Consider the following 26,797-nt stretch of genomic DNA (forward strand, 5'->3'; position numbering starts at 1 on the left):
TGGGAATCAGAAGTGCAGATCTGATTTAAATAAGAAGTGCAGATCTGACTGTGAAAGGTTGTGTTCCTTTCAAAGGGTAGAAATAATGAAGAGTTGCACTCTTTCAAAGGGTGCTAATGGTGAAAGGGTGTGTCTCTTTCTAAAGGGTATAAACAATTGATAAGAATACACAGCAGGTTCAATCATATACTGGGGTCTGTGGGATGAGTTCCCTATGCATAGTATATATATATATATATATATATACCTTGCAAGGTAGATATGACTTGTGGTGGAATGGACATGTGCTACATCATACAAAGGCAATGGGTAAGGCCTGCAGTGGAATGGGCATGTGCTACATCATACAAAGGCAATGGATAAGGTGTGCGGTGAAATGGGCATATGTTACATCATACAAAGGCACTACTTGTGGAGGATGGTTTTTTGGCGCCCTAACAAAGATACTTCCCAATCTCTGCTAACATTGATCATTAGGATTGATTAGGGATTAGACTTGGCTATGTTGATTATCCCTTGTATGATGTGTGCTAATTGTTCCCTAGGGCTAACAAATGCATACTAAAATAAAATAAGTATGATGAGATGTGTATAATTATTGGAAAATTCAAAATAGGCTATCTCCTAATAGGGGACATTACGACTGCTCAAATGGACTTTCTTTCCATTTAATCATGGGGTCTATTGAATTATTTCATGAGCTGTAAATTTACACTCTATGGTGCTGCTATATGTAGGCCGGCAGCCTCAAAGTACAAATAATATCCAGGTAGCAAAATTTTTAAGGAGCTTCTGGTAGGTGTAACAGTCTGCCACTATTTAGCAAAGTCAAACAACTATTTTGCATAAATATTCTAGTGATATTTAGGATATATCTAATATCCCTTTAATGACTAAACCAAATACGATCTTAAGTTTATCTCTTCCAGGAGTCTTATTTATTATTTCAGCAATCTGCTTCTCTGTAGGACGATAATAAAGATGAATGTTTTAAATTTTTAGTATCAACCAACAACAGGATGTAATAATGATGAATTTTAATTTGCATGGTTATGGCATGATAGACTGAGTTCTTTATCATTTGAGCATACTCTGATTGTCATAGAAAAGCAAAGTTGATGCTGTTGGGTCTAATTTGAAGATCAACTAGTATTTGTTGTAGCTTACTCTGCCAAGAAATTACTTTGGATTGAAGAGTAAAAACATAATTTGTTGTAGACTTTTTAGTAACAGCTGATCCATCCCATTTGGAATTCTCATATCCAGAAAGCATGAAGTTTGCAATCGCTAGTATAGAATGCTGTAGTCGAGATTTCTTTTGACGTATAAAAGAATTTACTACAAAAAGTGTATTGTAGGACCTCTGAAAGTTGGGTTTCACTATGTTCTTCATCAAGTCTCCATTCTAACTTGATTCTTGTGATGTTCTTTGGTCTGAGTCTTGTTTTATATTATCATCAAAACTTCTTCCAGAATTATCAGCAGTTGTTACCCATACAAAGCTATATGTAGATTTACCATTACTTGAAAAAAATAAGATATCTTTTTATGTACAAAAATGTCTCTACTGACATCAATTTTGTTTGTAGAAATATGTAACTTGCATGCCTTTGATTGGTCACTATAGCCAAAACACCTATATGTTTTGCTGTATACATCTAACTTCTCCTTCCTAAAAGAATCAATGCAAAAGCGAGATAACTGAAAACATGACATTTACTCATTGACGATCTCCTGCCTGATCATACTTCTTGTGAGAGACGTTCGACAATGCTTAACATGGACTTTGGCTAAGGATGTAGACTGTTTTATTTATAGCTTTTACTCAGTAATGATATGGCACAATCTGATTGTGCATTGTGTGCGTCACCATCCCCATAACAGTCCCATTCCTTCATTCCACGATTCCATTTCTCTGTGGAGTGTATGGAGTAGTATACTGTTTGCATATGCTATTCTTCTTGTAAAATTTCTGACACTTGTTTGAAAGAAACTTTCCTCCATTATCAGACCCAAGAGTCTTGATCTGTCTATCTTCTTGTTTTTCCACTGAAGCTTTGAATGCTACACTTGGACTTGTTTTTCAAGAGATACACCTGAATTTCCTAGAAACTCATGTATTTCACCAACTCTTTCTACTAGTGTTATTTGATTTTCAAATTGTGTAACATGTAAACTTAATCACAAGAAATTGATATATCAATAATAGAAACTCAGATTATATGTATTGACTCAAGAATGATTAGGAAAACAACCAACAACTTGAATACTGTTGTTGTTCAGAAAAATTACATAGATCATGTGCTAATGGATGTTCAGGATGCACCAAATACGGTGCATCCTCTTGTTTGTCAGCCTTGGCAACATTTGTCTGGTTTGATTCCCACTGGCTTCCAGATCACACTGATGTTTTCTGACAAATACTATTTGGAAATCCATGCTTATTACAATGATAACATTTCCATTTAGATCTCTTCGAATTAATGTCACCTTTGAAGGAGCTATTTGATGAACTAGTAGTATTGTGTTTGCCTTTGCCTTTGATCCTTGCATTGAATGCACTTTCTGTATTTTCAGAGGTTGATGCTTCAACATGATCTTGCCTCTGCTCCTTTTGCAAGAGAATTGTTGGTAACTTCTCAAAATTGAGCTGTGGAGTGTCCACAATCAGATTTAGGGATTCAACAAAAGAATAATGGGATGATGACAAGCTTTGTAAGACCAAAGCTTGTTCAGTCCTGACAAATTTTAGGAGATTGATTCTCCTTTCAACTTAGATGAAAATAACATATTCTTTGGATACAAAGCTTGTCCAGCCTATGATGCCTGGTATTTGTTTTTAATATTCTTCATAGGTTGATGCCTCATCTGGTATTATTTCAGGTATATAGCAAGTGTTGTTTTACCATTGTTGCTTGCTATTCAGAAAACATAACTACTTAATATATCCAATTTGTCTATCATGCTTCTTTTATCAATTTAAGATTTCAGCATCCTTCTAAATAAAGGACACTAAAATAAATCTGAAATGATTATGAATGGAAACAATTGAACTTTGATACAAGTGGTAGCTGGATTGCTCTGCACTTTATGTTTATTTTAGGATCTATTTAGTAGTTGGGAATTAAGTAGCTTATCTTCACAAAAACTTGACTTTTTCTGCTTAATGGTTACTTTATCTTTCATGATAGCTTACACTTTTATATTTATTACAACTAGAGCTGGATACTAGCCACTTACATAACTATGTAATTTGAAGACGTTTCCTTTACTAATGTGGTCATTGTGATGTTTTGGCAGTGAGACATATCGGTATTTTGATTTGCCATTCTGCCCACCAGGTTGGTTATAGGCTGAATGACATTTTCTCTTTCAAAAATCTCTGTATGTTGTAAGAGATTGGATATCTTAATTTTCTTACCTTTAGGATAGTAGCATCTCTCATTACATTTTGTGATCCTGAGAGCCATTCTACTTTTGTTGATTAATAAATAATTGCAGATCATGTGACTGAGAAGAGGGAGGCTCTTGGAGAACTATTAAATGGTGACCGTATGGTTGATGCTAAGTATAAACTAAAATTCAGAGTGGACAAGGACTTGGAGTCTATTTGCAAGAAATTACTGACCAAAGTGGATCTGATGAAGTTCAGAGATGCAGTTAAGAACGATTACTACTTTCAGATGTACTATGATGATTTGCCTGTATGGGGTTTTATTGGAAAGATTGAAAATATAAAAGGAGAACCAAAGGATCGTAGGTATCTGATTTACAGACATTTGCAATTTGAAATTCTATATAACAATAACAGAGTGATAGAAATTAAGGTGAGTACAGATCCTGCTTACACAGTGGATATTACTGATGACAAGGAAATTGAGGTTGAGTTCACATATTCTGTCAAGTGGGCAAAAACTGACATTCCATTTGAACACCGAATGGATAAATATGCAAAATCTTCATTTTTACCTAAACATTTGGAAATCCATTGGTTTTCTATCATTAATTCATGTGTAACTGTTCTCCTTTTGACGGGATTTCTTGCAACAATTCTCATGCGAATTCTGAAGAATGATTTTATCAAGTAATGTGGCTTGATTTTTGGTATTGCACATAATTTTTTTAATCTTAATGAGTGAGAGTTCTTAATGTTTTCTTGTCCTTGAAACTTATAGTCTTGGATAGGATTTACAGTACAGGACATACCTTTGTGCTTTGTTTTAAACTTGTGTCTCCTATCCTATTAATGTGAAGATATTCTCGTGATGAGGAAACAATGGATGACCAAGAAGAGACAGGATGGAAGTATATTCATGGAGATGTGTTCCGATATCCTTCACACAAGTCTCTGTTTGCTGCTGTTCTGGGATCTGGAACTCAGCTGCTAGCACTGTGAGTAGGTTTGAATCAATTTCTGGATAATCTGCTTTCCTTCAGTGATTTAAAGTTTCATGCAATATGTTCTGTATCTGAGTTTTTCTCTATGAAATAAGCTTCCGCGTTCTTGCTTTCTTCTCTTGATTTTGACTTTGTAAAGAGCCATTGCCTATAGATCTTTCACACTCATTTATACCCTCAAGTCCAAGATGATTGCAATCATTTTCATCATTTGTAAGCTGCATGGTAGATTAAAATAAGTCTTTTAGAAACATTAACCTTTTGCTAATACAGTGCTACTCCATCATTGCATTGCAGAGCTATCTTCATCTTTATGCTTGCATTGGTGGGAGTTTTCTATCCATACAACAGGGGAGCTCTGTATACTGCCCTTGTGGTTATATATGCTCTTACATCTGGCATTGCGGGCTATGTTGCAGCCTCCTTCTATGGCCAACTTGAAGGAACTAATTGGGTATTGGAAAGATGTCATTACTTCTCTTCTTTTTTTATTGAAGTAAATTTCGATGTTTTTGAATATATCTTTGTACTCTATATTTGCTGGTGAATATCTAAGGTTTTCATGCTGCAGGTAAGGAACCTGTTGCTGACAGGTTGCATATTTTGTGGGCCTTTGTTCTTAACCTTTTGCTTCCTGAACACGGTAGCCATTGTGTATACCTCTACAGCAGCATTGCCATTTGGGACTATTGTTGTAATTCTTCTTATTTGGACGCTAATCACTGCCCCCTTGCTTGTTTTGGGTGGCATTGCTGGTAAGAACAGCAAAACAGAGTTCCATGCTCCATGCCGTACCACAAAGTATCCCCGGGAGATTCCTCCTTTGCCATGGTACAGAAAGGCTGTTCCTCAGATGGCCACAGCAGGCTTTTTGCCATTTAGTGCCATTTACATTGAGCTATATTATATTTTTGCCAGTGTATGGGGTCACAAGATTTACACAATATACAGCATTCTCTTCATTGTCTTCATCATCCTTATAATTGTCACTGCATTTATTACCATTGCATTAACATACTTCCAGCTTGCAGCAGAGGACCATGAATGGTGGTGGAGGTATGTTTCCTGAAAATCTTTAAGCTTATATGTTTCATAATATAGTATGAAATGCATTGTTTCTATTCTGTATTTCTGCATGAAGACATCTCTTGACACCACTGCAGTTATCAAGCTTCATGGGGGCAAATCTTGTTATCACGTTCTCTTATTTTATTTTTCCTTGAAATTGCTTGATATACAATTTAAAAGTTACTTTAGGAGTATAAAGCATTTACAAAAAAATAATTGGACCAGCAAATGCAGGTTTTTGAGTAGAAAAACAAGCTTCACCAAAATCTCGAAAATTGCAATATACACCGAACAACAACCACCCTCACCAGAAATGTCCTCTTAAAAAGAAATGGGAGCCATGCTAAGGAGAAGCATGTACCAGAGAAATCAAATTAAAAAAAATCCATAACAGAACATTACCAACAGTCATTTGGGAGTGAATATGATCTCTAAAATAAAAGAGAGTCAATTACAGAAAACGTAGAATCTAATCTGAATAAAGGGTGAGCAAATAATTTGCAGAAGTTCACACAGAACATGAAGCAACAATAAATATTCCCCTATAATGAAGTAATGACCAGAGTTGGGGTGATAGAATCCTTAGCATGCAGACTGAACAATAACTCTGGTGTTGAGAAGATGAAGTTCAAGTCATAAAATGGCACCAACAGGGGAATTATATGGTCAAAACAAGCCTCTGCCAAAGACAAAAGTGAACCTAAAGGGCATCAGCTGCAAGAAGTGCTTTATTTCCGCAAGCTCCTATCAGAGAACCTCAAGATTTGGACTAGCATCCTCAAATTGCTGCTACAACACAAGACCAAACGTCTGCTGATGAGGCCATAGAATTCATTCTCATCTGTCCTATAGGTAAGCTTATAACTATACGATGCTACACTTGACCTTAATCTCTTCCAAGCTTTTTAAATAATCTAAATAAGTCCTAAAGAATGCCGTGTCATATGCTATCCATCTCTATAATGTAGCCTGCTGCACACTTCCCCAATACTTACTGTTCATTCTCCACCTAGCCAGCAGAGTGTTTGCAAGCTCATTTTGATGAAACTTAACTAGGATTTGAGTTAAAGGGAAGGCATTGCTAAGTGATGGAGGATGGAGCCCCTTCACCTTTCCTCTAACTTTTCTACTATAAGAATTCTTATATTTTTACACAACCTTGGTGCATCCTACGGTGGTTTTATTTTGTTATCAGATAGGTTACTGTAAATTGGATTGCTTACTACCTTTTGATGATATGTGTTGACTAATTGTCATTTTATGTAGGATATTTTGTGCTGACAAAAAAGAACAGTGGTAGACGGGTAGAAACCAATTTATGTGCTAGTGGCGTTTTTGTGCCATATGGCAGATAACCTATTAATAGTGGTGTTTGAGTGATTAAACAGGTCAAGGTGAGCTTTAAAGAAAATTGCCAAATTGTGATCAATTTTAATCTTACAATTTACCTGATTCTATTTTCTTACTAGGCTTGTACCATGCCCCAAAAGACTCATCTTCCAGCAGCAGAGGAATTTTTAGTTGAACAAAGCAGATGCAAACACATCTAACTATGATAGGATGGAAAGGAATTGTTATGATCATTTAGTTTATTCATCAATCATATTTATAGATTATCATAGCCACCTGAGTGGGTGAGTAATCAGGATTCTACTTTCCAATAGAGCAGAGTCAGCTTCTTGGTGAGTTATTGCCAAGCTCCAAACTAAATACAAAACTTGCATCAAAACTAATTATGGAACTTCATTAGTTGAGGTAGGTGCGTTGAGTTGGTATTTTCTCAACACTGCTGAATAACTGTTGAGCACCCATGCAATGCTTCTCTTCATGCTTCAAGGTTTATTGACGGTCTTAACTATTTTTTTCCTTATCATGGTATTCAGTCTTAGCCTTGCTACCCATAATTCGCTAATAGGTATGCATTACATGTTAACTGTATTGTGATATCTCTTGTTTCCATGTGTGTGTGCAGGTTGGGGGAGTCAGTCATACTCTTTTTTCAATTTTATAAGCTTATTCAAACCCTCCAACTTTGTAAGAATTAGAGGAATTTTCTTGCTGCCCACAAAACTTGTTCTCTTTTCCTTTGTACCAGGACCTTGGATCAGCACAGGTTATCATCATGGTCATAGTGCTCTTTTGGTTGCCTGAGTGCTATCATACTAGCTATGAAATTGACGCCAAAACTAACTCTGAAGCTTTGTTGCTAGTTTATGTTAGGTAGTTTGAGTTGGAATTTAGTCAGCTCTTGCAGACTTATTCTCTAGTGCCAAGTCAATTCTCACTATTATGGCTATTCAATTTTTTAATAACTCCAAGATGTGTTACCATGATTACCACCTTATGGATTTTTGATGACCACCTTATGGATGTTTGATGATGTTTGGTTTTTTCCAAATCAGGGGGCTTTCTAATAACTTGACCACCATTTATACATATTCTTAAGTAGGTATGTGTTGTAAGCTAACCATAGTATGTCAGTTTTTTGTCTTTATGTGTGTATGTATAGAAAGGGGAATCATTTATGCTATTTTTTGTGCTCGTCCAAGCCCTCAAACTTTGGAACAATATAAAAGGTTGAGTGTTTTTTTAATGGTCAATAATATTTGGGTCATCAAGATCCTATATCCACAATGCTTAAGAAGGTATTTTGTATTAGACTGTGAAAACGAATTATAAACCAGTACACTGGAGACAAAAATCCATCTAGTATGAGATTAGGTTCCTCTTCTTGTCTTTTAGTTCTAGGAATGGAATAATGCCTTTTTGGCTTGAAGGAAACCATCTCGAAATATCGGGGAAATAAGTGTGCTGGACTAGCTTAAAATGCAAACCAGGAATCATTCTGAATCCAACTTTCATTTGAGAACAATCAATTAGGCTCAGCTTCAGTCCCTTATGAGAGCTGAGCACTATGTTTAATTGTTCCCTTTTTGAATGATATGATTGGATACGATTATAAATTTATATAAGAAATGATGCAAGAAATAGAGCAGAAAGAAAACACAGAAATACAGATCTGGAAATGAGATACAGAAATGACCTTGCTCCTGAAATCTGAGCTTGAAAATGCTGGTCAACTATGGCCCTTTTCAGGGGGACTATGGCACTAGGCGCCTAGGTGCCCTAGTCCACCCAAAAAAGGGTAAACTAACGGTGGTTGTAGAGTGTGCACAAGCCCAGGACATAGGATTTGGTCAACAAATTAGTATATGACGATAGTGTTGTAGTGACAAGGCCAGCAATAGGCTTAAAATGAGCAATGAGAGAGCACACTAAAGCAAGGGCCCAAAAAGGAGTGTGAAATTGTGAAGGGGTTACAATTAATGACACTACACATCTATATAAGGAACATAGATCATACTACACCACTATAATATTAATTCTATCATACTTGTGGAGCTAAAACATTGACTAATCTGTACTAGTAGAAAATATTAGATAAAGTAAAGAATGAAAAAGCTTAATTAGTGTGGGGAAATCAATGTGCAACCATGAATTTAATAATGTAAGTGAAGGTTCTGCTCCCATGAAATTTTGGAAATCTTCTAGTAGCTATAAGGACACCTAGAGGTAGGGGTTAAACATGATTAGGTTCCTCTTGTCTTTTGGTTGTAGGAATGGAATAATGCCTTTTGGCTTGACTGAAACCATCTATGTAAGGAACATAGATCATACTACACCACTATAATATATTGATTCCATCATACTTGTGGAGCTAAAACATTGACTAATTTGTATTGGTAGGAAACCTTAATTAGTTTGGGGAAATCAATGTGCAACCGTGAGTTTTACAATGCAAGTAGAGGTTCCACTCCCATGAACTTTTGAAAATCTTCCTGTAGCTATAAGGACATCTAGAGGTAGGGGTCAAACACGATTCTAATGTTCAGAAATATATTAGAGATTATTCAGAGAGCTCCCCAAATTCTTAAAAGAATGGTGGATTTATAGATTTTTAGGTGGAAAAAGGAAAAGTCAAGATTGATTAACCAATCAATCTCGAGACTAGAGACTTAATTTTTAAGTTAACTAGTTTGATTGACTAGTTAACCAGCTTTGATTGATCAGTCAACTAACTTGATTGACCAGTTAACTAGCTTGATTGGTCAATCAACTGAATTGATTGTTCATTCAACAAATTTGATTGCGAGTTAACTATATCAAATAATCAGGTAACAATTTTGATTGATGAGTGAATTGTGGAACTGACTAAATTGACATGAATGAAATGTGGGTGAGGATAATTAGGATTATTTATTTATTTTATGAGTGTTGTGACCATTTCACACATCGCCCCATTAAAATGGGGACCCCCTCTTTTTTGCTCGGTTTTACCTGTTTCTCTCTCCGCTTTTTGGGTTTTTCAGTCGTCTGGATTAGGGTTTAGCTTTAGGGTTTCCGTTTTGGTGATTTTAAGCCAGAATCCAGTCCAATTTTGAGAGATTGTTGAGCTTCCTCTTGTAGGATGCAATTTTGAAGTGGGGTAAATTCGTCAGAGGTTGAGTAGGTTGGTCTAGGTTCAGTCGGAATTTTGAATATAAGTCCAAATTTTGCCTAAGTATTGATGATGGAATTGTGGAATTTTGTCTAATTGAATGATTTTGACCAAATTTTGAAAATTTTGATAATTGATTCCGGACATTGGAAAAGTCTTATTGTTGCCTTGTCAAGTGGTTAAAACTCTAAATTCATGATATTTTGGCCTAGGGAAGCAAAATCGCTCCTGTCCCTCAGTCAGGGACCAGGGCGAAAGTGATATTTTATGCATCCTGGTTATTAATTTGTTTCATTTGTCTTGTGTAGGGTCGCCAGGAGATGCGTTTGAACGCGAATTGAAACGTTTGAAGAGTTTGAGATTTGAAAATGGCGAATTTTTTGGAGTTTTAGGACAAATTGCTCCTGTCCCTCTCCCAGGGACCAGGGCGAAATGTCTTGTCTGGACCATTCTGACTTCATTTTGATCAAGCTAAAACGTCAAGGACGTAATGAAAGATGGAATAAACATGATGGAATGCCAGGACTTAGTCATTTGCAACAAAAGTTGAACATTTGCCCTCAGGGACAAAAAAATCGCTCCTGTCCCTCACTGAAGGACCGGAGCTTGTTTCTCAAAATTTTACTGTCCTTGCAGGATCAAGATGAATTTTGGATTGGAAGAGATGAGGGGAGGCATGTTCTTTCCAGTGAATATAATTTGAGGAAATTTGCAAACATGGAAATGTGCCAGGAGCAAAAATCGCTCCTGTCCCTCACTGAAGGACCGAAGCTTAAAACCCAAAATTGCCTTGCCCTTGCAACATTCGAACGATTTCGCGATTTGAGAGGAACAAAGGAGATACATCTTATCAGTTGAATATAACTTGAAAATGTCATCATGAGGAAAATGGACCATAGAAGCAAGTTCGCTCCTGTCCCTCTCCCAGGGACCAGGGCGAGTTTTAGTGGTAGCTCCCGTCCCTCTCTCAGGGACCAGAGCGAATTTCCTTATAAGGCAAGATTTAGGCAAAGATCAAGTAAGTTTTAACTTTGAGGCAAGCAATGGAGGTGTAACGAACCCGTTGAAGATAATTTGAAGATTGTAAAATGCCAAGTGAGGCCTATGGTGTCCTAGGCGCTCCTGTCCCCCAGCCAGGGACCAGAGCGATTTCTTCCCTAGACAAATTTCTCGCCAAGATGAAACGAATTCCATCTTAAAAATGAATGAAAGGGAGCATGACGAGTCCATTGAAGATATTTTTAAACATTGGCAAAGTGTGATTGAGCTTACAAATGCAAATTCGCTCCTGTCCCTCAGCCAGGGACCAGGGCGAAATATTAGTTATGTTGCCTTCCTTACAAGTTTAAAATCACTCCAGACCAAGGTACGAGGAGGCAATGATGTTTTGAGGGTGCTTCAAGAGAAACGAAGTTGCAAAGATCGCCAAATATGATGAAATGCCTAAGTTCGCTCCTGTCCCTCTCCCAGGGACCAGAGCGAAATCTCTAGATGTGCTTAAATTTTGAATATCAATCCCATTCCATACGTTCAAGAAGGATCAAGGGACCTCATTTTACACTGTGAAGGCAATTGCAAGTCGATATAATCAAGGATTAGCACAATGAACAAAAGATCGCTCCTGTCCTTCAGTCAAGGACCAGGGCGATATTCATGAAATCAATCTTTTTCTTCCTAGACCACGCCAAGGCAAAGTTTCACAAGATCGAATATGTCTTTGGAAGGATGATGGACAAGGAACCAAACGTCAAAAGGTGATCAACTTGAGCAAAGATGCAAAATCGCTCCTGTCCTTCAGTCAAGGACCAGGGCGATATTCATTAAACTGGTCATTTCCTTCAAAAAACCATATCAAGGCGAAGTCATGCAAGGTCCGAAATGTCATTAGAAAGGTGATAAACAAGGAGTTAATGTTAAAAGTTGACAATTTGGAGCTAAAATACAAGGTTCGCTCCTGTCCCTCACCAAGGGACCAGGGCGATATTCACTTAAATATCAAATTGGCCTTGCAAAGGACAAGTTAAGTATGCATAGAATGAATAAGATAAAGTTATTTCTTGCCTTGTGACGTAAGTTGGCAATTAAAATGATCAAGGATCAAGGAGAAATACAAAAGTTCGCTCCTGTCCCTCACCAAGGGACCAGGGCGAAAATGGTCTAGGGGACATTCATTCAAAAGATTGAATCGATCAAGCTCAAGGTTCCCCAATTAAAATGCCAATTTTGACGTACAAGAAGTGACTTTGAACGCAAAAGGGCGTGAAAATCAAGAACAAAATGTTTTGGCGCCAATGAAGTTTGAATTATATTAAATGCTAAAAATCGATGAAATTTGAAATATCCAATTAAAATTAGCATTTAAAAATTGCGCAAAACATTTAATTAATTATTTTTGCCTTTAAAAGATTGAATTAATTAATTACGAAGGCATTTAATTAATTAATTAATTAATTAATTTAAATAAAGAAAGAGCGCTTGGGTTTATTTTAAATGTTTTGCAAAGTCGGCCTCCTTTTTTTTTTATTTTAAATTTTTATTGGACTTATTTCCAAGTCGGCCTATGTGCAATTAGAGGGTGAGCGCCTATATAATGAAGATGTGATATCTCATTTCAAACCATCATATTCATCCTTTCATATGCGAAATATCAAGAAGACAAGGTGCGAATTTCATCAAGGTAATGCGAAACATCATAAAAGGGAGTGCGAACTTAGGTTGAAGTTGAGCGAACTTGCCATCATCACGTTGAAGACCCCTAAGGTTGGCGAAGTTACTAAGGAAGGTGTTCGCTTGGGGAAGATCACGTTGAAATCTTCAAAACTCCAATTTTTGTCTAGACAAATCGCCTTATTTTGCATTTTTAGAGTTAGCTCGCAAGAGAGGTACGGCGAAGATCCCTTGTCTTAATTTTGAATTTTGATCGTCATAGTTTAAATTTTGAATTTTGAAAATTTGAAATTCCATTAGCTTAATCGTTTTTAGGAAATGATAACTCAAAGACTTATCATGAAGTTTCCTAAATTTAATCTCTAATATATAGTTATACATTGCAAAATCTATTACTTATTATGAAATGTTGTGTAGGTGTTACGATGGCGACCCCGAAGGTGGGAGCATCCACCAGTCGTCCAACTCTCATGAAGGAAGATCAAAAGAACGAAGAACTGGAGACCAAGATCGTGTCTAAGTGGAGCAACATTGGAGATACCAACTTGGGCAACTTCAGTACGAAGAAGTTTCGAGAGGTCCCTTATATTGGCAAGCCATCACCTGTCGCCAGGAGGATAATTGAAAGTGGCATCATTAAGGCGGTCGGCTTCCCTCCAGCAGTCCAGTGCCATGAGTTGATGATCGAGTGTGCTCGCCATTATGATCCTCAGTCCAGAACGATCGTGTCCAAGGAAGGAGACACTTTTGCTTATCTTTCAGAGGAGGCTATAAGTGAAGCTCTTCACTTACCAGAACATAAAGATATGATTTATAAAAGCTTAGAAGGAGCCAAGTCCATGTACGAAGATGATCCAGATGCTTGCCTAAGCATCATCAACAAGAATTGGTTACTTAAGAGTCGTCCTCGCCTGAGCAAGATCCCGAACACACCACATAGGATTGATTTCCAGGAGGAGTACAGAGATTTGATAACAATGCTCAACCGAGTCACAGGAGCCCCTCAAGCCTTCTATTTCGAGAAGTGGATGTTCTACTTCATCCAAGTGATAGTTCAGGGAAAAGGAACAATTCATTGGGCTAGAATGATTAGCCATTGCTTGGACGTACAGTTAAGGAGACTGAAGGCTACCAAGTCTTTCCACATGAGTTCATACGTCATATATGCCTTAATCAGGAGTTTTGAATATGCAGGACTACCTCACAGAGGAGTGATTGGAAAAGGACCCGGTGAGGTTAGAGTTTGTGATTCCTATGTCCACTTGCATCATCCACCAGGAGGGAACTACAAGTTAGTTAATGATACCTTCACGATGAACATCACCAGGACGTTGCAAGGCGGGATTCACAATAGGCTATCACAGGATGCACAAGAGCTAGTAAAGAGGTACGGTGCTTGGTTCATCCAATTTCCGAAATTTACTTATATTAGAGTTCATGGATGTCCTTCACCTCCATACATGTTGCCGAGATATCCGACAGACAGAATAGTGTTACTTGAAGTAACTAGACAGTTGGCAGCTTATGCAAAGGCATTCAGACACAGACATGGAAATGGAGTTCCTGTACCTATCATATTAGGAAATTCAATTGAGGTATGTCCTAATGCTCTAGCCATGGATGACGCAGAGAAGGAGTTAGCTTTGTATTCATTTTCATTCTTTGCCTTGAGAGAGAGCTTTGATCCACATGGATATATAGAAGAGACAGTCGGTAGGAAATATAAGCATGAGTTTCAAATAGAAGATTTTATGATGAATCTCTTAGATGATCTTGAAGTGAAAAGAAAGATGCATTCTAGATTGCCTTTAGATTTCATCAGGAAATGCAAGATTTACAGAGTGGCCGACCAAGCTCAGGACAGTGGCAGGCATCTTCAATCATCTTATGATCGAGAAAGCAAATCAGTGAAGCTAGATTGGAATGAACCTGAGGTTGTGGATCTAGATGCCTTGATGGCTCCAGTCTTGTCTTGTACTCGCAGATGGGTTGATGTGCAGCATCAAAAGTTGAGAGAACAGGGCATAGCTATGACTTTCACTTTGGAGGAGAGACCAGTTGAAGGTGGGGCAAGTGTAAGCGAAGGTAATCCTAATCCCAGAAATACAAGTGAAGGCAACCTTCGAAGCGCAAGTGAAGGCAATCTCCATCCTAGAGGCTCGAAGAGGAAAGAAAGACCTGAGAAAAGGGAATCCTCCAAGAAGAAGCAAGAGGCCAACTAAGATCGTTCATCCGGCACATCTTCTCGACAGGAGAAGAGGACATTTGAGATGGAGGAATCCATGGAATCAATGGTGCAGAATGATAAAGAAGGACAGGCACCTCGAAGGTCACCAGGTGGATCTCTCCAAGATAATGAGTTGCATGAAGATAGGGAAGATAACGAAGTGACATCTCCTCCCAGAAAAGAAGAAATGCCTAAGGAGATTCAGGTTAAAGAAACAAGATCTGCCATCCCAGATTGGTTAAAGGAAAGATTAACGAAGGTAATTGTGGTCGAGGATGAGGACAATGTGATTGATTTGGAGAGTCTCGTTGGACATTCCCAGGAAGTGACAGAGAAGAGGAAGGCTACTAGGATGTCCAAGATGATTAGAGATGAGACTGGATCCAGAATATTGCAGATAGCTACATCGGCCGTGGACAAGTATGAAGGTGAGATCCTTGCAGAAGAATATGATGTAGAGACATTTGAGCTTGGTCCACTCACAGCCGAGCAGACACTAGATGATGCCACCGATTCATTTGAGGCATTGAAAGATAAGCTTAGGGAAGAAATGGAGAAAAATAGAAAGCTTGAGAGAGAGGTCGGTGCATGGAGAACATACTTCAGCCATCTCAATCAACCTTTGGGACGTCAGGATCCAGCAGTATCCCCTACACAGGCACTTCCCCTTCAATCAATTGGTGAGGCAGAGAGAGTCAAGAGTTTGGTTCAGCTTATGAGCTCATGGATTGACAAATCCCATACAGTTGCTATTGAATTTGCAACAAGGATGATGCAGACCATTCACCGAGCTATTCAGGTTCTTGAGGTCATCCACAACTTGATGATAACTGTAACTGCTTTTGCTCATACTAAAGATGTTATCATTCCTGTCTTGCAAGTAATCAGACAAACATCAAGGAAGGTCTTGGCACAGGAAAAGATAATGGATGGAGGATCTCATAGTTTGCTTCAGTGGTCAACCTTACTCCAGATGAAGGAAGTTCTCTTCGAGGACATCAGTTCTAGGTGCAATCATGTTGAGGAGGTTATCCACTCGATCCAGGACAGAGTATTTGAGGTACTACGTACCATTCTTGGCAGGAGGATCGAAGTTGAGACAGATGTGGATTTGCAGGAATTGGAGGATAAAGTCAAAGTCATCTTTTGCAAAGATGAGAATGTTATTACAAATGAGCAACGAGATCAGATGTATGCTACCATGCTCCTGATTGAGAAGACTAAGGAACTTGAACCTGGTTGGGACGCTGCTCTTCTCCAGGCATTTGATCAGGTCATCCACTTAGAAGAACGAATGAAGAATCTTCCCGAGATTCCAATTGCTGAGATTGAAGGAATCGTGTCTAGATTCATTGCATATGCTAAAAAGGAGCATTGGAAAGGGAATAAGATTCTAGATGACAGGTTATTATAGATGACATGGCACCTTAATTGTCATTGGTCTATGTCTCCTAGATTTTCGTGCCAAATTTAATAATTGGCTATGCATTTAATGTTGTCCAATAAAAGGGGGACTTTTGTAATAAAACCCTAATTAGGGTTTAGGTGTCATAATCTTGGCCTTTTATCTTCTTTTCGATCTGGACCGTTCATTGTAATTGAGGATGCTATATATACCCTCATTTCTTTTCATTTTGTAACTAGAACTAGAAAAATTAGAGATTAAGGAGAAATTAGAGAGATTAGAAGCAAGTTGTTTTTGTAGCAAGATTGAGCTTTGAGGGAGGAATTTCAAACAATTGTTGTACATGATGGCTTTGAGATCAATAAAATATTGAAATTATGGTGTTTTATTGCAATTCTCGTGGTTATCTTCATGGTTGTTCATTTTCTTGAATCATTCTCAATCAAAGTAGTGTGTTAATTCGAAGGACAAAGTGTTGGACTTGATCTTTGGTAGGATTCGCTTTCCAAACCACTAGCTTCTTGCTGATTGTAGGAACGCCTTGCGTGGTCGACTGGAGATATTTGAATCGCTTAAACCTTCAATCGTTATTGTATCTTGGATATGTACCTTCGTGGTAGTGTCCTTGATACTTGATGTATTGAAAAATCATTTGTTACCTTAGAAGATCGCATCAATTTCAATTGAGTTGTTAATTTATGGCAATATTGAAGTTGGTAGAATCTCGCCAAGTCTCGTCTACATGGAGTCATTCTTAGGGTTAGACTAGATTAGATCTCTTGCAAACCCTGCCCTTTGATATTTTTGAGAGCTTGTTTAGTTTAGAAAATTCTTCGGAAACGTAAGGCCCTTTGATGACACAGCAATCACAACGACCATTGGTGCTTATCCACACGTAGAGACCCTACTTACAAGAACATTGGAGTCACCCTAACTGATCCTTCTTGCGATATCTTCAGCAGTTAGAGACTTTATTCAAGAGAGGATAAGATGCCTTTGGGTATTTTATTCTGTGTATGATTGTGTACAAAATACACGTCAACAATGAGCTAATGAAATAATTTGTGATTACTAATTAATTAATTAAGAATGACTAATCAATTAATTAGTCATGGGGTGATATAAAGGTAAATACTGTTAATTAATCAATTAACAATGACTAACCAATTAATTAGTCATGGGCTGATATAAGGGTAAATAATATTAATTAATTAATATAATGCAATCAATTAATCTACAATGCAGATTAATATGGTGAAGTTGATATACCAGTAACATGACAAGATGATGAAGACAACAAAATTATATGATTGACAAAAGAAATGATGATAGAATTAATTGTTTGTAATAATGAAATTAGTTGACAACATGAGATAACGATGAAGTTAAGGTGGTGAAATCTAGGTGTCTACACCAAAGGTTGGAAACCCAAGCAAACATAAAAATTGCTATGTGCTATAGAGCCTTGTAGAGTTTCATAAGATTCTTTGGTTGGGGCCAATGTTAGATGACTTGAATCTTGGTTGGATCCACATGCACTTCCCGTGCACCTACATTGTATCCTATATTGAATTTCCTGCTTGGCAAATGGATGCTTATCCATGTTTGCATGCAAGTTGTGTTTCTACAAAGTGGACCAAGTACTTGCTCAATATGATGTAGGTGTTCTTCCCAAGTCTTCCTGAAGATTGGAATGCCATCAAGGTAGACAACTACAAACAAAGTAGTGAATGGCTTGAATATGTCATTTATCATCTTCATGAATATGGCTGGAGCATTGGTTAGGCTGGAAGGCATGAGGTAACATTTGAACAAATCTTCTTCTGCCTTGAAGGTTGTCTTCCAGATGTTTGTGGGCTCAACTAGAATTTGACAGTATCTAGACTTAAGATAAATCTTACTAGAGAAGTTCACACTACAAAGCTGGTTCAACAAGTCCTCAATCCTTGGAAGAGGGTAGCTATGTGCCATCTTTCTTCTATGCCAGTACAATTGGGCTACTGTAAGGTGATGAGCTAGGTCTGATTGTTCTTTCTCCACAAGTTCATGGATCTTTTGTTTGATCTCTAGAAATGATTGTCATACAAAGAAGCATTAGGTAAAGGTGGTCTATGAATCAAATTGATAATATGGCTTAGTGGATAGCGTGTGGGCATTCCTTCCAATGGTTGAAAGATATTGTTGTACTCTGCCAACTTGTGGTTCAACTTTGAGGTTCTTTCTGATGTTGTTGCAAGAGTTGCACTCTGTTTTGTTGCTGCAAGGACGTTCTTCTATTCAGGTCGCACCATCAAAAGTACAAATTTCTTGCTAGAACTTATTGTCCTCTTACACCACTTGGTACTAATGAGTGCAAGTTTTGGTACTACCTTAGGTATATGTTATATCCTATCACCAACATCTATAACTACATTCCTTGGATTTACTTTATATACTAGATGTTGATGATAAAGATTAAGTTTGTCCTATAACTAACTATCCTCTTACATTGCTTGGTGCTAATGAGTGCAAGTTTTGGTACTACCTTAGGTATATGGGATCTTGTATCAGCATCTATAACTGCATAGAACTATGAATATGCAATCGAATGTATGGTCATTTCATCGATGAAAGGTGTGATATTTTTTAACAGCTTAGAGTTGAAGGCATGATCAATAAATGATGTGAAGGAGAGTCTTTTAGATTAGTTGATTTAAAAAAGGTTTAAACTTGTGCCTAAGGGATATTGTTGAGGGTGAGAAGTCTTGAGCATTCATGTTGGATCAATAGATGATGCGAAGAAGAGTCTTTTAGATTAGTTGATTTAAAAATAGGTTTAAACTTGTGCCTAAGGGATATTGTTGAGGGCGAGAAGTCTTGAGCATTCATGTTGGATATGAGCTATTTTGGACAATTGGGCTGGGTATTGATGGCAGTCAAATGCTTAAGTCAGTTATAAAATGAAGCACTGCCATGATGATAATGAGCCATGTTCAAAACTTTCCACGCATGCTCATAATAATTTAGCCATGATAATTCAAGCAGGCCAGAGTGCTAACAAATTTGTTGATAGAAGGGTAGAACTGCCTTATCAGTGCCTATTTCTACATAACTTCAGAAGACTAAAAAATTTCAACTCTTAAAAAAACATCAGGCAAGTCCCAACTTTTTTTTCTTTCTTGGTTCCCAACAAAATTGCCTTAGAAATATGATGTTTCTATCAAATCATTGGAAATTGTCACTTAAAAGTATAAACAGTAGACTTTGTTAAATAAAATGCAATTTTGTGTGACTCTAAAACTAATAGGCATTGAAGTTTTACGACGAAATTCATGTACAACTATATTTTATTCATACCATAAAGGGATATTGGTACAAAAGTTTGTCCTATTATTTAGGACATTCTATTATTTTATCTCACTATTGTCTATAGTTTATTAGGACATTCTGTTTTAATCTATAATTAGTAACGTCTTATTAATATTTATTCACCACACCATTATGTTAAGATGTAATACATATTTTTAACATTCCTCCCCTATTACGTCAGTCTTGTGAGATTTGGAGAGAAACAACTTTGTTTGTGAACAAGAACATGTTTCACAGTTCATCATACTTAAGGTTTCAATCAATCGATGAATTTGGACACACAATTTATTGAGAAACATTCTCATATTAATTGGGATACACACTGCAGTCCCTGCACACTTGAGTAAACATGGACTCACTTAGCTGTTTACCAAAGAACACTCTTGAGGGCAAATAGGGACACGACCATTAACACTTTTCAATAGCAGGTATGTTCTCTCTGGACCCATATGAACAGGGAGACATAGACTTCGTATTACTTAGAATACCATATGTGAATAGGGACACACAACCATTCACAAAATAAAGTGGTTGGTCTGGTCCTCTTTAGATGAATATGGCAACAAAATTGGACATTACTGAAAAGTGAAAACCTTATTTTTTTAAAACCAAATTGCTATTAGAACATTATGCCAATTGCTGAGTGGGCACAAGTTGTCCTATATCCTCCTGTGGTCGTCCAGCTTCCTGTGACATCCAGATCTGATAGTCTTGTGGACCACAATATACACCATGGAGCTCACTGATGGTCCTGGCAGCATTTTTCCTGGTATTTGTTTCTCCCATGGGAATAAGCTTCCCCCCCCTTGATTAAAACAAGGATGTAGGATACCTCAAAACTGCATCCTGCAATGAGTTCAGAAAATTAAGTGAAAAACGTGGGAAAATACTTATTTTTCACAAACTGTCAGAGCTAGAGAGAAATCCTTTTTGCTTGTTCAAGCTGGCAAAATTTCTTTGAAATCTTTGATCAGATCAAAACATGTAGAACTAAACTTTATCCCCCTGATCGGTTTATAAAAAAATTATGGGAAAATTTTAAATTCTTATAATGCAGAACTTTAGGCTTCAGAAAAACTTTTATTGTTTTTATGAAGCAAAGTTTGACGCTTTGAGACTTCGAAGGTACTTTCCCCTAATCCAACGGAAGCTTTTGCAGTTAGGGCATGATCCTGCGCGAAGAGGAATGATTCGAGGGTTTATCCTTTTTTGTTCTTTAAATAAAATAATGATTTCATTTTATTAATGTAAATATATAAATAAAATTTTACATTTGTGTTGTAAAAAATATTATATTTACATTTTTAAATTTATATAATATTTGTTATATTGTTTTTTATTTATTTATTTATATATTTAATATTATTTCATTATACTAATGTTTTATATATTTTATACAATATTATTTTTTATCTATATGTATCTGTTATTTTATTAATATAAATATATAAATATAATTAAAAATAATAAATATTATTTTATTTTATTAATGTGAATATATAAATAAAATTTTACATGTGTTGTAATAAATATATTTTACATTTTTAAATTTATATAATGTCATATTTTTTATTTATATATTAAATATTATTTCATTATACTATATGTTTATATATTTTTAATATTATTTATACAGTATTATTTTTTATTTATATGTATCTATTATTTTATTGATATAAATATATTTAAAAATAATAAATATCAATATAATTATATAAAATTAATCTGATTGTTTTTCTTCATTTTTTAACGTTTTTTTTGTAAATCCAATTTTTTCCTGATTTTTTCAAAAAATCTTATACTTTTGGTTTGTCGATTAATTCTCCAAACGATTAATGCTTCATTGATATTATAAACAACAAAAACACCATAAACTTGTAATCATAGCATCATATACTTCAAGTTCAACATCAAAATATTAAACTTTATACTAAGTTTAATTCAAATTGTTTAAATCATCTCTTCTTCTTCTTCTTCTTCTTCTTCAACGGCATTAGTTGATTCATCAATACTGCCAAGGCCAATGGGATCGGCTGCACCAATAACATTCTTGCTGTCCAAGTCTTCCAATGAAGCAACTGCAAGTTGAGAAGTGGAAGCATCCAAGTCCATATGCTCTCCATTCATATCCCACATCTTTGATTCCCATTCTTTGTATTCATTCTGCTTGTGTGAAAGGAGATGCAAGCTGGAATGCACATATATTAAGTTCTCTGCTCTTTTTGATTGCAACCTATTGCGCTTTACAGAGTGGATGAAAGAATATGTGTTCCAATTTCTTTTTGATGTAGATGAACTAGCAACCTATGAAGACAAGACAAAGTAAACAATAAAACTAAATTATTAAAGTTACAAAATTTTTAGCAACCTATGAAGATAAAGTAAATTAAAATTATAAGTAAAACTTAGTTGTGATATAATTTTGATTGCTAGGGGCTGCAACAATTGGAATTGTTGGCCATGGAGGTACCATCAACTATGGGCATCCTTCTTAAATTGACGACGAAGAGCGTCAATACTTAGACCTCTCGCATTCACAAACTCTATGAACTTATTTGAAATCAAATCTCGCATATCACCATCAGACTCTTCTAAATTTCTATATGGTGGAAGCCCTCCCAGCATATCAAGAAATTGGTTGCTATAATATTTTGGTGTCAATGCATAGGCAAGATGTAGAGGAGTGGTCATCTTGTTCCATTGTTCTACAACAATTGCTTCTAATTGTTTGAAGGTCTCCTGAGGGTCTTTCTTTTTGTCATTTATGATTTTCTTCATCTTCTCAATCATGGAGTCAATGCTATCATACACCTCTCCAATGTCAGTGTAGTGAAGCAAGCTCATAATGGGTTCGGTGAAGTGAAGGAGATATTCCACATTTTCCTACCATGAGTAATCCAATATCCTTAGCCTAATTTTTGCTGCACTCTTAGTGTTGCTTTTCTTCCATATAGACCAAATGTTGCTGATCACCATATTGCAAGGTGCCCCTTTCACTTTTACAAGTCGCCTCAAGATGATTAAGTTAGATGCAAAATAGGTCTCAACAACTTGTAATACAAATTAAAGCAAAAAAATACAATTAAATAGAGACGAACATGTAAAAAGAATAGACATCACACAATTAAGTTATGAAAATCAGAAAATGTAAAATACTAATTTTAATTTTTAAAATTAAATCACTTCTTCAAGTTCATTTACCTTAAATAGCTCCAAACTTGAGAATAATCTGAAAATTTCTTGAGATGTTGTGGTTCGTGATGGACATCTGGATGTCCTCAGCCTTTGCATACACATCTTTGATCCAAGTAAGTTTATTCCCAATCTTTTGTAGCATAATATTGAGTGAGTGGACCGCACAAGGTGTCCAAACGATATGTTGATATTGCTCTTCAACCAGCAAACCAGCAGCTCTACAATCCTTTGCGTTGTCCTTTATGACTTGAACAACATTTCTAGGTCTCACTGTTTCAATGGCAGAGATGAGAATATCAGCAATAAATTGCCCATCTTTTTCTTGCCCCTCACAATCAACGGATTTCAAAAACATTGCCCCTTTAGGGGACACCGCTATGACATTGATCAATGGACAGTTTCTTGAATCTTTCCACCCATCTGAGACAATGGATACCCCTGTTTCAAGACATGAATCCCTTATGGGCTTCAATGCATCCTCAACCCCCTTGACCTCGCTTTCCAACAAGGTGTTGCATATCTTCTCATAACTGGGGCCCTTATACCTTTTTTGGAGCTTCATTGACACTTTTCAGCATCTTCTTCCAGTATGGGGAGTGAACAACATTGAAAGGCAACCCATTTGCATATATACATCTTGCTATATCTTGGTTGGCAATGTCCTGACTCTCATTTTGAAATGAAGTTTCCAAAGGTCCCTTTCTTTTGCGTGGAATGGGGGCTTGCGTGGAATGGGTGCAGTAGTATAAAAGGGGTGGTCTTCTATCACAATATTTGAACATGGGGTTTGCATTCCCTTTGATTTTTTTTATAATGGGCATATTTGGTCTACGTGCTTCTCTCTCTTCTGCCTCGTCATGCTCCGTGATATATTTTAATATTGTCTCATTTGTTATAGGAGCATTTTGTTTCCAGTGCATTTCTTGACTCCTCTACCAAGTATTCCACACAAAGCCTTGCCACCCTAAAATTTGAACTATTCCTTTTTTTACCACAACCCTGACATTTCCATCTGAATCCTTTTGGAAGGGGTCTTATGATATCAACATACTTCCACAAAGGAGAATCAGAATTTGGTTGTTGTTCATTATTGGCATTTCCTATGGAGGAAGAGGTAGATGCCATTGTATTCCCTATGGGAAGAAATTCTATACACATTCAAAATAAAAACAAGAGAATGGAAAGAAAAATAGGTAGATCTTTTGGACAATTATGAATCAAAGAGAAATGAAAAAATTTGAAGAAATTAAACAAAATAAAAATAAAATGAAAAAAAAACTTACCTCCTTCACCCAATAGAAGCTTGAAAAGGAGTAGGAATGAAGCACAAACACTTGATCAAGCTTCACAAATTGATCTTCTAACTCCCTCTTTCTCAGCCAAACTTTTCCCTCTTTCTCAACCAAACTTTTGCTCAATCACCTATTTGCTCCAGCTCAAGAGAAAACAATCTATTTGCACACCAAATGAGACATAAAACCTGACATAAGTTATTATAAATCCACTTTTTAGGGTTGTGGATGCCAAAAAATTATTAATTGTGGAAAAAAAGCAGCTTTTTGGCGGACTTTTCCGCCTGGTTCGCCCATGGTCCGTCCAAATTCACCTGGTCCAACTAGTTCGAACCAGGCCCCGTGGTCACGGACCCTGTCCAGACCCACAAGCGGACCGGCCCCGGACCAGGACCCATGTCGAACTGGACCAGAACCAGGGGCCTGAACTGGAGAACCAGACATCCCAGCTAAATTTTGATAAATTAGGCTTTTAAAGGTTCACCTCAGGGTTACCGTATCAGGGGGAAACAAAATCATGAAATAATGCATTGGATGGAAGTGGTTTCTAACTATTAATCATTGGAATCTTCTCTAGACAGTTTCCATATTTCCACTTTATCAAGGATTCAATTTCTACCATTTCTGATCTCCACGATTGACCTCACAACCTAAAGAACTTCTTCCTTCAAGGATACATACTAGGAATTACAAATTTTTTGGCCCACTTAGACCTTGTCTTATGTTTCTCCTATAGTGTATAAAGAACAACTGAGGAGAGCTTTGTAAGTGCATCTGTACTAAAACTGAGGAATATTTTCATCCTTGTGTTTTGAGGCCTCTTTGAATCTATATTTTTCAGGCATGTTTTTTTTGAAGCATTTAAAAACAGGCAAGTTCTTGGTGTGGTAATAGGCATTTTATGCATTTGACATTGTAATTGGGTCTTTGTTAACCCTGGGAATTTTTGCCTCTGAAGTATCTGTGCTCATGCATAAGCTAATAAAATTGGCATCGTTGTCCAATTTGCAAATGACATCTAACTGTCAAAATTTTGGTCTAGAGCTGTATAGGAGTTGCCCTACTTTAAGGCCTACATTTTGTGTAATGCACTCCTAGTATACCATATTAATCGGTTGGTAACTTGGTTGCATGAAAGGATCTTGTGTTGGCATAATTTTTTGACTTTATAGTTCATGAATTACATAAGAGGCAATATTTTTTTCCTCATATGTTTGCCAGTTTGTTTCCTTGTGAAGTTAATTTTTTCTGTCTTTGTTGTGGTAACTCTGTTTTCTAGGTTATACAAATAGCATTGTTGTATTTTCCAGGTCAAATTCAGAAATTTGAAGGCGTCTTCACATGAATTAGGATTCTTTCTTTATCTGATCTGATTGAGAAACGGGATCAACTGAAATACCTCTTATGATATTGATGCAGGTCTGTTCTATGTGGAGGATCAACTGGTTTGTTTGTCTTTGGATATTGCTTTTACTATTACTTTGCACGATCAGATATGACTGGATTCATGCAAGTGTCATTCTTCTTTGGGTACATGGCTTGTGTATGTTATGGCTTCTTCTTAATGCTTGGAACAGTTGGTTTCCAATCATCTTTACTGTTTGTCCGCCATATCTACCGCTCAATTAAGTGTGAATAATTTTCATTTATCATGAGGCATGTGCATTTTGCTTCATCTTCCCCTTCTCCCATCCCCGTACAATCTATGGCCCTGCTGTCAAGAAAGGAGTATATAAGTAAGCTTCAATGCCTGCTTAAGCTGAGGTGGTCATTGAATAATTAGCATATCAATACAGAAGCGGTATTATTAATCTGAAACAGTTGCTCTCTGTGATAAATGCATATGGCGACAAGCCAATATTTTTGTACCTCAATTATATGAAGTTCTAGGATGAATAAGCACCCAACAAGATCAGAGGGAACTGCAAATGTTAGCTTTCCATCAGTGTGTACTCTATTTCTTGCCCTATTTTATTGAAATCATCCGATATGTTCCTCTTGGTACCACTGGGCTGGCAATCACATGGCCATGTAGCAGATTTGTTTTGCCTCTTTGTAGCAACTGTTTTATCTATGTTAACTATGGTGATTAATTGTGATGCATCTATACCTGTCATAGCCACAGTATCTTTAAGGGACTTGGTGCGATGCATCTTCATTACCAGAAGTTTAGATATTCATGAGTATGAGAGCCACTGGCACTAGTTTCATATAAAATTTATATGATAACAAGCTGCATTCAAGGATTTTAAATTCAAGCTGTGTCATGTATTGAACAACTACAATTTGAATGTAGAGCTGCTACATAGAAGCAGAAGAAAGATTTAGTTGATTCCAACTATAATTTTAAGTAGTATATTTAAGTTCAATAGTTAATTCAAATGCGTGTCTCGATAAATTGCTTTGTCTCTATAAATTGCTTTGCCTCTATAAGACAAGGGCCATACTTTTAGTATGAAATGGCTATTCAGCCGACAAAATAGTTCATTTGCTCTTTTATTAAAACTGCCATTTGCAGTGGTTTTGTTGGCTGCATAGACATTGCCCATTTAGTACGTAAAGTTTAGGTAGATAAGAATATGACCATTTTAAAACTTTATTTGTCTTGCATTTAACTTATTGATAATTTATGTAAAAGGCAGGCTGGACTTGTCAAATCATGTTATCTAATGTTTAAACCGCAAATGATAAGGAGATTT

General features: G+C 36.6%; 1 protein-coding gene across 1 annotated transcript in view; it reads left to right on the forward strand.

Moving 5' to 3' along the window:
- Nucleotides 1-26,480, forward strand: part of LOC131039966 (transmembrane 9 superfamily member 2) — a 32,927-nt gene extending 6,447 nt beyond the window's left edge. The window contains exons 2-7 of the mRNA XM_057972819.2: nucleotides 3,301-3,341; nucleotides 3,502-4,084; nucleotides 4,255-4,392; nucleotides 4,696-4,852; nucleotides 4,970-5,454; nucleotides 25,518-26,480. Of these exons, the coding sequence (XP_057828802.2) occupies nucleotides 3,301-3,341; nucleotides 3,502-4,084; nucleotides 4,255-4,392; nucleotides 4,696-4,852; nucleotides 4,970-5,454; nucleotides 25,518-25,737 (1,624 nt within the window). The 3' untranslated portion in view covers nucleotides 25,738-26,480. The remainder of the gene's footprint in view (nucleotides 1-3,300; nucleotides 3,342-3,501; nucleotides 4,085-4,254; nucleotides 4,393-4,695; nucleotides 4,853-4,969; nucleotides 5,455-25,517) is intronic.
- Nucleotides 26,481-26,797: the final 317 nt, after the last annotated feature.

This window comes from Cryptomeria japonica, chromosome 11, assembly GCF_030272615.1.
Source record: "Cryptomeria japonica chromosome 11, Sugi_1.0, whole genome shotgun sequence".
Classification (NCBI taxonomy): domain Eukaryota; kingdom Viridiplantae; phylum Streptophyta; class Pinopsida; order Cupressales; family Cupressaceae; genus Cryptomeria; species Cryptomeria japonica.